Raw genomic sequence first — 12,114 nt, 5'->3', positions numbered from 1 at the left:
TGAGTCTATTTGCAATGAACACGTGGTAAACGGCCATATTGGTATCTCTACACAAGTTGCTAAGTGCCCTGCTAATAGTCTGATAGACTCTCTTTAAATATATAGAAGTTAGATGACATTTTGTTCCAGTCACTTTAGTGTACTTTAGATAAAGTAAAATAGCGCAGAGCATTGCAAGGTACGATACATGGTTTTGTGACATCACCGTCCTTTACAGGCATGGACCAAGTTTTGGGATTAACGCTGAATCATGTATATTTTACCATGGTTAATGGAAACATAGCCAGATATTGATTGTCTGCTTGGAAGAAGTGCTATTTACTATATGGACTAACATTGCAGACAAGGCATCAGCAATGAGTCTGCTGAACGCACAATCCATTAAGCTGTTGACAAGATTTGAAATCTGTCCTGAGGGAAATGTATAAAGCACCAAAATATGGAAATGACACTTTTTATATTCAGCCTATAGCGTTACAGTAAATGACACTTTGCAGGCTTTAGACAGTTTTAAAGGATTCAGAAATGCTGAGTTAGAGAACAGCCCATAAGCTGTTATGCTAACCGGTAAACAGGGTCCTTATATATGTTAAATGACCGTTATCCTTCCCAAACCATCCATTAATATAATCATTGAAATACATCATTGTAAGGGCAACTTTGAATGATAATAGATATTTTTCCATAGTGTACATCTAAGCAGCACTGCACCTTTAAATATCCAGCAATTTGTCACATTAATTCTTACAGCACAAGAAAATCAATGGGAATATATTTGTGGTTGGACTCACATAAAAAAAAAAAAATTGCATATTTCTTAAAAAAAGGAAATATGGTTAAAAGGTCTTTGTTTTAAATAGTTTTATTGTACAATTTTTGTACAATTCATCTTCTTGCCAGCGCATAATAGAAAACGGTTTCTAGAGTGTTCAGTACTTGAATTTTGATGCAATTATATTTCCTAGAGAATAAAGAGTTGATTTATTATCGGAGGAACACATTCAAAAATGGACGCATAGTAAGACATTTTGGACCTTGGTAGCCAGTACCAGCTGTTCATGAAAAGACCCTCCTAACGCAGTTTTAAAAAATAAAGATACAATCATAGTTATCTTTTACTTTAAAAATTCTAAGATGAACAAAAGTAGTGTTTATATATTTAAGTCTTGTTATAAATTATAAAACTCAAGTCTCTTCCCAAAGGGAAGCATAATGCACTTCTGTGGTACCTTTGCCAGCAAATATTTGGGTCACATTGAGAAACTAAATAATGATATCACATCCTATTCCCCATTAAGAGCTGTCTTCTTGGTTGGATGGTAGTCTTGATAAGTGTGCTCCTTGAGATCATGTAACTCGTTGGCAAATCGTAACTCATTTCCAAACACAAAAATGGGAATAGTTAACCTCATCTTCAGCAGGAAATTAAAAAATCGCTAATCACTAGTTTTTTTTTTTTTTATCAATGTGAGTGAACAGCAAATATCCTTTGGAAGACACAGAGGAGTTTGTAGACAACGATGACAATGTTACAGCATGAGGTAAACTCCTCTTGATGCCATCGCAAGTAGACATGTCAGGAGTGCGTTCGGTTATATCCGACACCTAAATGTTTCTCTAACCAAATCTCTGCTAATTGAGAAGCAGAGGCAAATGTACTCGCTTTAGAACCCAGGCACATTTTATACTGCTTAGGGTTTAAATTGGGGTCACATTGGACAGGATGAAAAACATGAACCACCCCCGTTTCTTGACTTCGAAAGGCCTTGAGACCAGAAGATATCACTTTAGTAAAGAGGTCAACATCTTCTAAGCCCCAACCTTGAATGGAGGTATCGAAGCCACCGATTTTCAGTAGGTCACTTTTATAAATACAAGTAATACCGTATCCATAGTCTCGCCAAAAGCCTGTTTTTTTTGTAAAAACAAAGTTACTGTCTGCAGGAGGGTTTCCGCCATATATTACTTTTGGGTCATACTGACTAAATACAATTGGGTAATACACTTGTTGTCCCTGAATAGTGTTATCCCGACACCTTTGTAGAAAGTCTGATGTGAACAACAAGTCTACATCACAAAAGAGTAATAAAGTGTCGTTGTCAAAGTCAGCCGATCCCTTGTCAAGACTCAACCCCCTGGAAAACTGTCCTGACATTTTCATTATAGACATTTCCGCCTGTGGGTATTTACTTTGATATTCCGCCATGAGTTCTATGTGCTTGTTGGAGTCTGCAATTGTTTCAGAATCGAATAAGATAATGACTAGCTTTACATTTTGCTTTGGGATCAAGCACACCTTCTCATAGTTTTCCATGAATCTCGTAAAGATATCATACCTTCCCGTGAGCGGAACAAGGAAATGTATTTTCTTGTCACTCTTTTCTTTCATTTCCTTAGTCATATGAAGAGCAGAAAACATTTTTAATGAGTTGGATAGAAAAGAAAAAGATTGCGTGTCACTATTAATGCTCTGCAAGAAGCTCTGCACATCTATTTCTTCGTCTTCTCGGAAAAATGGTTTACTAAATGACTGTTGCAGATATGCATGGCGTCGTACAGGAACAGTCAGTTTTCGGCCTTTATGCCTTTTGTACAACAGCAACAAATCTAATATATATTCTACTCCATACATAGGATGTATCCTGCGGTAGCCATACTGGATTTCTTTAAAATCAATTAACCTTCCTCTTGATTTAGAGTTCTCATTGATCATTTCCATTACTTGCATCACCGTGTCATCCAAAGACACCTTGAGAAGGTTATTTAGGCTCTGGCATGGCGGTGCATTTGCAGACATTGAATAAATATGTTTTCCTGTAAGAAACTCCCATTCAATTACTTCATTCCTTTCCCGTGGCTGAAATCTATTGAAAGATGGCATCATACCAAGCTGCTGGTCTAGCTTGTTTATCTCCGTGTTACTAAGCTTGCTCATCAAAACGCTTTCCCTATGAAGCTGGATGGTGTGAAAGCGTAATTCTGAAATCTTCCGGCTCAGTATGTAATTATGCAGCCTGTACTGGTATGCTGGTCTTTTATTAGGGTGCAGTGTTATAGCTGTATGAATTTTGCTGTTGTGCAGATCCTGTATATATCCTTTTCTGTTGTGTTCATAATTTTCGTGAAATAGTTGCTGCATCTGAAAAAAAGAGCAAAGGAAAGCTGTTCTATTAATATGTCTAAATCAAAATGTTAATGTTTCACATAATGTGCAAGAAAATAGAAAAAAAAAACAAGTAAAAAAGCAACTAAAAAGTCATATACAGTATATAGTATCTATACAACTTTATATTCAGAAATTGTAATAGACATATATTGTAGAAATATATAAAAATATATACAAATTTGTTCATTTGTTATAGATATTACACCAATGTATACTAGCAATACATATCCCAAAAATACTTTTCGTCATAGCCTGTAGAAATCTATGGGCATGTTAGAGTTATACATCAGGAATATTCTGATGTACTGTATACATAGATTATCATCCTCATACACATATGAGTGTATTGCTTTATAGTGCAGGTAGATGTACCACTATAATAGAGTAGCTGTAGCACCTGTACTAACCTCATACTGATAGATCCTATGAACTAACAAGCTGTATCAGATCCTCTCATGGGTGAGATTGTACAGCTCCACACTTCACAAGAAGAACATAAATATATCTGGATTATTATACAAGCAGGACATTGATCTTTCTACATAATGCTCCCGTTTGTTTATTAGACATTTACTCAGTTTATACTCTTTCAAGTATATATCCATTTACTTTGATTTTGGAGCCAGAATATCCATTAGGGTTTATACATGTCTTGGTACCAGAACAATGGAAGCTACTTGAATTAGCTCAATAATGTAATCCATGATGTCAGAATAACACGTTTTATAAACTGAACTCACAAATCTACTCCAGAATTAAACAAATATGTATGGTAGTTTTGCTAAACTCAAGAGGGATTAGTATTCCATATTAGGCTACATTCACTTCTGTGCCTGGCTGGCCATAGGAGGACCAGAATAACGGATAGGCGACCTGCAAGAATAGTAGTGACATACAAAGCCTGACTGATCCCATTGACTGTAATCATCCTCATTGACCGTCACTGACCCTATTGACTGGGATTACAGTTTTTAAATTGAACGTGACAAATGAATAAAGCTTGTGTGCTTCTTCAGGTCTACACTGCGATAAAGTCTCCTATGGAGACTCTAACACAGATGTGAATGCAGCCTCACTTTACCATATAAGCTATATTACAAAGGTAGAAACCAAAAAAGTTGTCTGGGAACTTGGATGCACCTTCATTTTTGTTGGCCAACTATGCATCCAGGTCTTGGCAGCCTAGGAGGTGCCATGTCCCCTTTAATACAAAATCATATCTCCTTTGGAGTCCCCGCAGTGCTCTTTGTCTCTAAGAGAGTCCCCTACCCCTCAAATTAATGTTCCCCTTAAATAAATAATTACTCCTTGTATTAAAATGGATTCCCCCTTTCTAATATTGATGGTCTATCATTAGGATTGGCCATAAATATTAGATCTGTGGGTTCTGACAACCAGGACCCCCTCAGATCAGCTGTTCTGGGATAGCACAGCTTTCATTAATATTTATATGCTTGTAGCCATTCTTGTTCACCATCAATGTGTAATGGTAGGTTCAGGTAATGCATACTACCCATAAACTTAATTGGGACACCACTCAATTACAAAAACCCACCACTACACATTCTATGGCAAGTGAGCGGTGTGGTTTTCGGCATGCAAGCTGTATCAGGAGCTGCTCTGTCCAGAACAGCTGATCTATGGGGGTCCTGGCTATTGGGCCCTTGTAGGTATAATGTTGATGAAAGACAGAACTGGGGAGAGCCGGTTGCATCCCACCTCTCAAAGGGCCCATGCACAGATTTTGTCATCCATACCCTTTAATAACAGTGAAAGCTACAGTTCTATGTACAACTCCGCTCTTACCAACAGTGATAACTACAATGCCAGTTTTCCAGTTACTTTAATTAAGGTGCATGGCCAGGGGAAGTTGCACCAAACTTCATAGATCTCCCCCATAGCCCCAGAATGACTTATGGTATCAGCTTCACACCATCTTATAATGTCAGTCACAATCTCCTTTTCACAGCAGTAGTCACACCTAACACTTGTGCTTTTGTTTTGATATGAACTCAAGATCACCTATCAATGACAAAAAAAGAGTCCAGAGCCCACCACAAGGCCAGTTGCACTTGGCTGCTAGAGACCATGGCTGCGCCCACAGAGTCAGGTAGAAAAATATATGGAGAATATGGAAAAAGAAGAAACAGAATAAATACCAAGCAATATAGCCAGGAGCAAGTCAAGGAGGACATGGATATAGCCAAATCAAGGAGTGAGATGATCACCAGTGAAGCATGCCAGAGTCAATACAGCAAGGGTTAATAAAACACTGGCACACTGAGTATACAAAGAGTGTCAGGACATATGAAGCAATTAAAGGTAAAGACCTAGTGTCAGTGCCACACACTATCTGTATGTACTTCTGCCCTTGATGCTAAATCCTTATTAGATTGACGTGCCAAGTCTCTGATTGGCTAAGTAGCCCAAACAACAGTTTAGCTGATGGGTGTAGCAACCTTAAAGGGATGGCTCTATGGTAGATGCACATGTCATTCACTATCAACCAAAGACTGCTGCAAACACCTGAGCAGCGAAGCAAACATTGCACCAGCACAGGCAGGTAAGTTCCTAACATCTGTTCTATCTAGGCCAACAGTGTATAATATCATCCATGTGTAGGGATAGTAAATCAAAAGCAGACCATGGATTAGCAAGAACATCCTCGATTCCTGGGAGGTTACATGTGCAGTTACATACTTGGAGTATGTATACTGTCTAGGTATATTCATTGCTGTATTATCTGGATCTGGCTCTTTAAACAATAAATCATATATGCCACATCCTTCATTAGTTGTACTTGTCCTGTAGGAGTGCAGACCAACTGGTCATATTTCAGGGCCTTGATCTCACTTTTGCATAGCTGGTTCATATTTATAAGGCATCTATAAAAGTTTGGCACTGCCACTATTTGAAGCACATTAAAATATTGACACGTTGCACAATCTCAGTGAATGAGCCTTGTTGTGCCGCTCTAGCCCTAGCCGCATAAATCAGCCTGAACAGTAGCTGTTACTTAACAGCAGAGAATGACTTCTGCTAATTCATTATCTAAACATATATACATAAAAGAATTGGCAGCGCCATCATAAGCGTTAGCCCATTTTTCAGAGCCAGTGGGAGGGGGGTCTTTTGAGTCTGTTGCAGAGTGGTTCAATAAACCCTTTAAGAACAGTGTTATTAATTCCTATAAAACCCTTTAATATATTTACTTTCATCCACCAGCTATGAGCCTCTAATACATTTGCTTTCATGCCCAGAAAAAGATCCATACTACAGGCAGGGAATTGCTTACAAAAGATTAATACTGTGAAGTCGAACAAATATTGCTTGTACGGCATACTTCATACCAGCACAAAATCTGGAAGCTTTTCATCCTACAGTAACTCACAAGCTTGAAAGCTGAATACAGTAAATGTAAGATAACTGCTAATTTCTTTATGCTTCTGTAGTTTATATGTCCTTCTGTTACTACTTATAACACTGCCAATGGGGAAAAGATCAGAAGACGAGCGCTAGAAAGCCTAGCAATCCCAGTCTATTGTAGAGTCATATATAGTATGATGCCGGTATTCTGTACTGATCATACATGTTAGGCCTGGTTCACCTCTGCGTTCAGTATTCCATGTGGGGAGGCAGCTTGTGGACCCTCGAATGGAATACCGAATGCATTAAAAAGCGGATATCTAAGAAATCACATGGACCCCATAGACTATAATGGGGTCTGTGAGTTTTCCGCACTGTGTCCACATGAACATGCAGAGAGAAAGGTACTTCTTGCACTACTATTCTCTCTGCATGATGCATGGAAAACACACAGACCCCATTATAGTCTATGGGGTCCATGTGGTATCTTAGCTAACTGCTTTTTAATGCTTTCATTATTCCATTCGGGGGGTCCCCAAGCAGACTCCCCACACAGAATACCGAATGCAGATGTGAACCAGGCCTTAGGCTTACATCTCTCTGCTGTCTCTCTCACATACATACACAGTCAGATCCACTAAGTGTACATGCTTATTTCAGTAGGAAGGCGAGAGGCATAAGCCATAGTCCCAGACCTCTGGTGGCATCCTAATCAGGAATTAACACACAATGTTTTTCAGGATGAAATCGTTGAGACTGATATGAAAGAAAAGAACAGAACTCATGGCTGGCTGCCATATTCAGTGATTGTACAGGTTGTACTGGGGCAAACCACACATGGATTAGCCATATTCAGTGGGGCTAAATCACATGTGACTACCCACAGCAGAGTCCATGTGGCATCCACCTCAATGACTGATTTGTTAATTCCTATTTTCTTCAATGTGGATTATTAAATCAATGAAGAGAAATATCTACGCCATATGAACATACAATTTCCCACTGAAAATAATGGAAAGCAGAATATGTGACAAAATACAAATAAAAAAACAAGCCCTCCTGGGGACAGTCAGGCTGAGCTCATACCGATTAGATCATTAGATGAAATAATGTGTATGGGCAGGGTTTTTTCATTTTTTTTTACGTACTGTACTTTTTTACAGGTTACTGTATGGGCAATTTGCAGTCTCACTTTCACATCCTATTCATTAGAAAGGGAAAGTATGTGCTGTACAGTGTGATATTACTGCTGTAAATTGACTATTACTGTATATATGTGTTTCCTAAGCTGGATGCTGAAAGGGTCAGTCATATATAGTACACAGAAACAAATGCGTAGCAAAGATCAAAATAGACTCGTAACAATGGCGCCTGTGTTGCCATTTAACACGAGAAAGTGTTTGTTTCTTCACTGTATTTACATGACCCTTGGATCATTTCTTCACCCCTTTATTGCTACAAAAAAAAGTTAAATATGAGAACACGCAGGACTAAATCCTCTTTCCCTTTAAGTCCCAGCAGCTGTATAGTCTTCTTTCTTGGTATGTATGTCCTTGTCTGGGCAAAGGGGCCACCAAAAAGCATCAGCATCAGGAACACTCTCTTTTACAGTAGCCATGGGATAATTATTAAAGAAAACTGTGCAAATTAGTATCAAAAATCCTTAAAACTTAACTTTTAATCAACATATGACTCACAAAAAACATGAATAAAATCCAACAAAACATGAGAAGGGAAGAAAACATCCACAAAATCACATACAAAACAAGCCTATCTAGTGCAATAACTAAGAGGCTTAGACCTTGAAACATATAAGCAGAAACTAGAATTATGTAGCGTTTATTGTCTATTTTTTGTTTGTTTTTATTTTGCGTGATTTTTAGATGTTTTCTCTTCTCATTGTTGGATTTTCCTTCATGTTTTTTGTGATCCATTAAAAGTTAAGTCTTAAGGATTTTTTTTTATACCAATTTGCACAGTGCTGGATTTTTTTTTTCTTTTCTTTTGCAATATTCAGCCCCCATTTGGGAGGGGGGGGGGGATATTTGCTTGCACGCAGGATTGTGTCATTTCAGGGGACATTATTGCATCATTGTTGATTTTTGGGCTGTGATCTTTTCTCCTGTCTATGGGATAATTGTTATTAGAATATTAAATAAAACTCAGTTGAATATGACAATATCGATAGAATCTAACAAAAATCCAGTGTGTATGAGGTTTCCCCTATGGACTTTCTGCCTCAATTGTACATACATGGAACCAATGGTTTTGGAAACCACAGCACGTTTTTTACTGCAAAGTGAGGAGGGGATTCACTAGAATCCCATCCACTTTGCTGTGACTGTAAAACTTCATGGACAAACCCTGGCATTTATACAAATTGGAGCCCCAGCCTTAAGAGGGAAACTATCTTTCAGCGCAATGAGTGTCTGAGATTAGATGAAAATCTCCAATGTTGACAGATGTTGAGAAAAGATCGGGCAGATGAATTTCAACATGTCTGATCCTTTTGTTTTCAGTGGACAAAAAGCTGTCAGCCAAATGAGTGTTTTGCTATCTAATTTGTATGGACAGTTTTAACCACAGTTTGGTCTAAATCAATAAATAAATGTTAGATAATATTAATGCAGTTAGAATAAATATAATTAATAAAAAAATTCTTAATTTAATTAATACAGAATTTGGATCGCCATTTTTATTGTACTATATTATTGTTAAGGCTTGTAACCATCCTGCTTGCTATACAGCCTCAATAAAATGATGATATTCCTTTCTTGTTTCCTCAACATCTGGTTTGGTCACAGTGCCTAAGTCTTTTTATTTGTACTTAAGAAGTAGATTTCAGCAGAACATTCTCACGCTCAGCATCATCTTAGGCTGACTTTTTTTTTTCCTGTTGATTAAACGTAAAGGAGATTAAGTCAAGCTTCCTTTCCACTGACTTTATCAGTATTAAAGTTTTATCATAAATTTATCCCTAGAGCTCACATGAAACTAAAGTAACATAAGTATGGTCAGGTCTTCCTTGTAAAGTCTGAGTAGAAGCAGGAATAAGAATGTCGTATTAACAAACATTATTTCTGAAGCTTTATATAGATGATGAAGGCCGTATACACACAACAGTAAAAAACAACCATGTGACAGACGATTTGTCAATTGACGATTGCTTTGTCGATTTGACGATTGAATTCAATGTGTCTATTCACATGTCCATTTTTTTTTACTGATCCCTTTTCACAGCTGTCAAAATAACTGACAAGCTCTATCTTTGTCCATTTTCACGGACACACAAACCCAGTGGAAATCCTTATATCTGTTTTTAATGGATTGCCATCTGACCAGTGGGTTGGGTCCAGAAAGAAAGACCAATGGAATTAATTAGTTTTTTTTTTACTGACAGATACAGTTAAGTCTGGGTAGAAATGTTATCACTAGAGATGAGCGAGTGGTATTCGATTGAGTAGGTATTCGAAATACTCGTACTCAGTCGGATACCACACGGTAAACGCAGTAAAAATTTGATTCCCCTCCCACCTTCCCTGGTGCTTTTTTTACACCAATAACTATGCAGGGGAGGTGGGACAGGAACTAGGACAATGTAGGTATTGGAAAAAAAAACGTATACAGTCATTGGATATCTAAATCAGTAGTAGCAGCAGCAAAAACAGCAGCAATAATAATAATAATATAGGGACTTGGGCATGTTAGATGCCCCCAGACATGCTTTCCCTGCTGTCCCAGTTGTATTCCAGAGGTGTTGGCATCATTTCCTGAGGTGTCATTGTGGACTTGGTGACTCCGATTGGTCGAATTTTGGTTTCCCTGAAACAAGCATGTTTTTCCCATAGACTATAGAGATGAGTGAGTAGTGAAATATTCGAAAATTCGAAATTCAATTTGAGTAGACCTCAATATTCGACCGTTCGAATATCAAATCCCATTATAGTCTATGGGAAAAACATGCTCGTTTCAGGGAAACCAAAATTCGACCAATTGGAGTCACCAACCCCACAATGACACCTCAGGAAATGATGCCAACACCTCTGGAATGCAACTGGAACAGCAGGGGAAGCATGTCTGGGGGCATCTAACACGCCCAAGTCCCAGTATTATTATTATTATTATTATTATTATTATTATTATTATTATTATTATTATTATTATTATTGCTGTTGCTGCTGCTAGTGATTTAGCCAGCCAATGACTGTTGTTAGGGAATAGCCAGATGATAATTCCCCAGAATCTGCTGGTGAACCCTGGAGGAAGGGGTACAAGAGACAGTGAGCCCTAAGCTGAAGCCCCCCACTGTCCCTTCCTATTGCCAGGCCCTATCCTACGTAATAGGCAGCAACCACGAAGAGGTTCCCTTCCTGTATAAGTGAGACACAAAACGCAGACAAGATGAACAACAACAAAGGGAGGTCAGCTAGCCAGGGTTCGGTAACAGTCAAGCGATGCAGTGCCAAATCAGAGTCCAAAAGAATAGTCAGTAGGGAAGGCCAGAGGTCAAAGATAGTATACAAGTAAATTCACAGCAAGGGAAACCAGCAAGCACGAGGCAATAAGAAACACCAGTGTGAATGTGAGCCAAGACTAAATAGGGGACGAAGAACCCACCCTGAACCTGGCAGGAAGGCAGGCTGTCAATCACAGGCAAGACAAAATTAAACCACTGAATGGACAGAGGCAACAAGGGCAGAAGACAGGTGTGGTGCAAATACAATCACAGAACTAGAGCCGTGTTCACACAGTGCAACTACAAACCTTAAGCAAATTATCAAACTGCACCCGCAGCATGTGAGTTACAACTGTATACGTTTATTTTTCCAATACCTATGTTGTCCTACTTCCTGTCCCACCTCTCCTGCATAGTTACTGGTGTAAAAAAAAGTGCCAGGGAAGGTGGGAGGGGAATTGAATTTTTACTACGTTTACCACGTGGTATTTGATTGAGTATGAGTATTTAGAATACCGTAGTATTCAATCGAATACCTACTCAATCGAATACTACTCGCTCATCTCTAATAGACTATAATGGGATTCAATATTCGAACGAATAGTTGAATATTGAGGGTCTACTCGAATGGAATTTCAAATTTTCGAATATTTCATTACTCGCTCATCTCTAGTCTTTGGCACTTTTTGTCCGAGGTCTCGCGGTGCAAGAAGTTCCGTGACGTGCATAATCACTAAAACAGGGAAAATGGTTCAGGATACTTTATCAACCCCAAAACAATAAATTATTTTAGGATTAAAAAAGTACCCTCACCCTTTTTGTTTTTTGGAGTGCTACCTAATTTAAAGTGAAGATTTACTGGGATGGTGACCTGTACCCTTGTGCTTGTACCCATTTATATAACCAGAGCTGATTGTTTGGATCTATCTATCTATCTATCTATCTATCTATCTATCTATCTATCTATCTATCATCTATCTATCTCCTATCTATCTATCTATCTATCTATCTATCTATCTATCTCCTATCTATCTATCTATCTATCTATCTATCTATCTATCATCTATCTATCTCCTATCTATCTATCTATCTATCTATCTATCTCCTATCTATCTATCTATCTATC

General features: G+C 38.2%; 1 protein-coding gene across 1 annotated transcript in view; it reads right to left on the bottom strand.

The window, feature by feature from the left end:
• Positions 1-1,228: 1,228 nt before the first annotated feature.
• Positions 1,229-12,114, bottom strand: part of CHSY3 (chondroitin sulfate synthase 3) — a 288,961-nt gene continuing 278,075 nt past the window's right edge. Inside the window, exon 3 of the mRNA XM_075272297.1 lies at positions 1,229-3,139. Within this exon, the coding sequence (XP_075128398.1) occupies positions 1,577-3,139 (1,563 nt within the window). The 3' untranslated portion in view covers positions 1,229-1,576. The remainder of the gene's footprint in view (positions 3,140-12,114) is intronic.

This window comes from Leptodactylus fuscus, chromosome 1 (genome assembly GCF_031893055.1).
Source record: "Leptodactylus fuscus isolate aLepFus1 chromosome 1, aLepFus1.hap2, whole genome shotgun sequence".
NCBI classification, from domain to species: domain Eukaryota; kingdom Metazoa; phylum Chordata; class Amphibia; order Anura; family Leptodactylidae; genus Leptodactylus; species Leptodactylus fuscus.
Note: the sequence above shows the minus strand (reverse complement) of the source record. Positions and strands in the feature narration are given on the sequence as shown.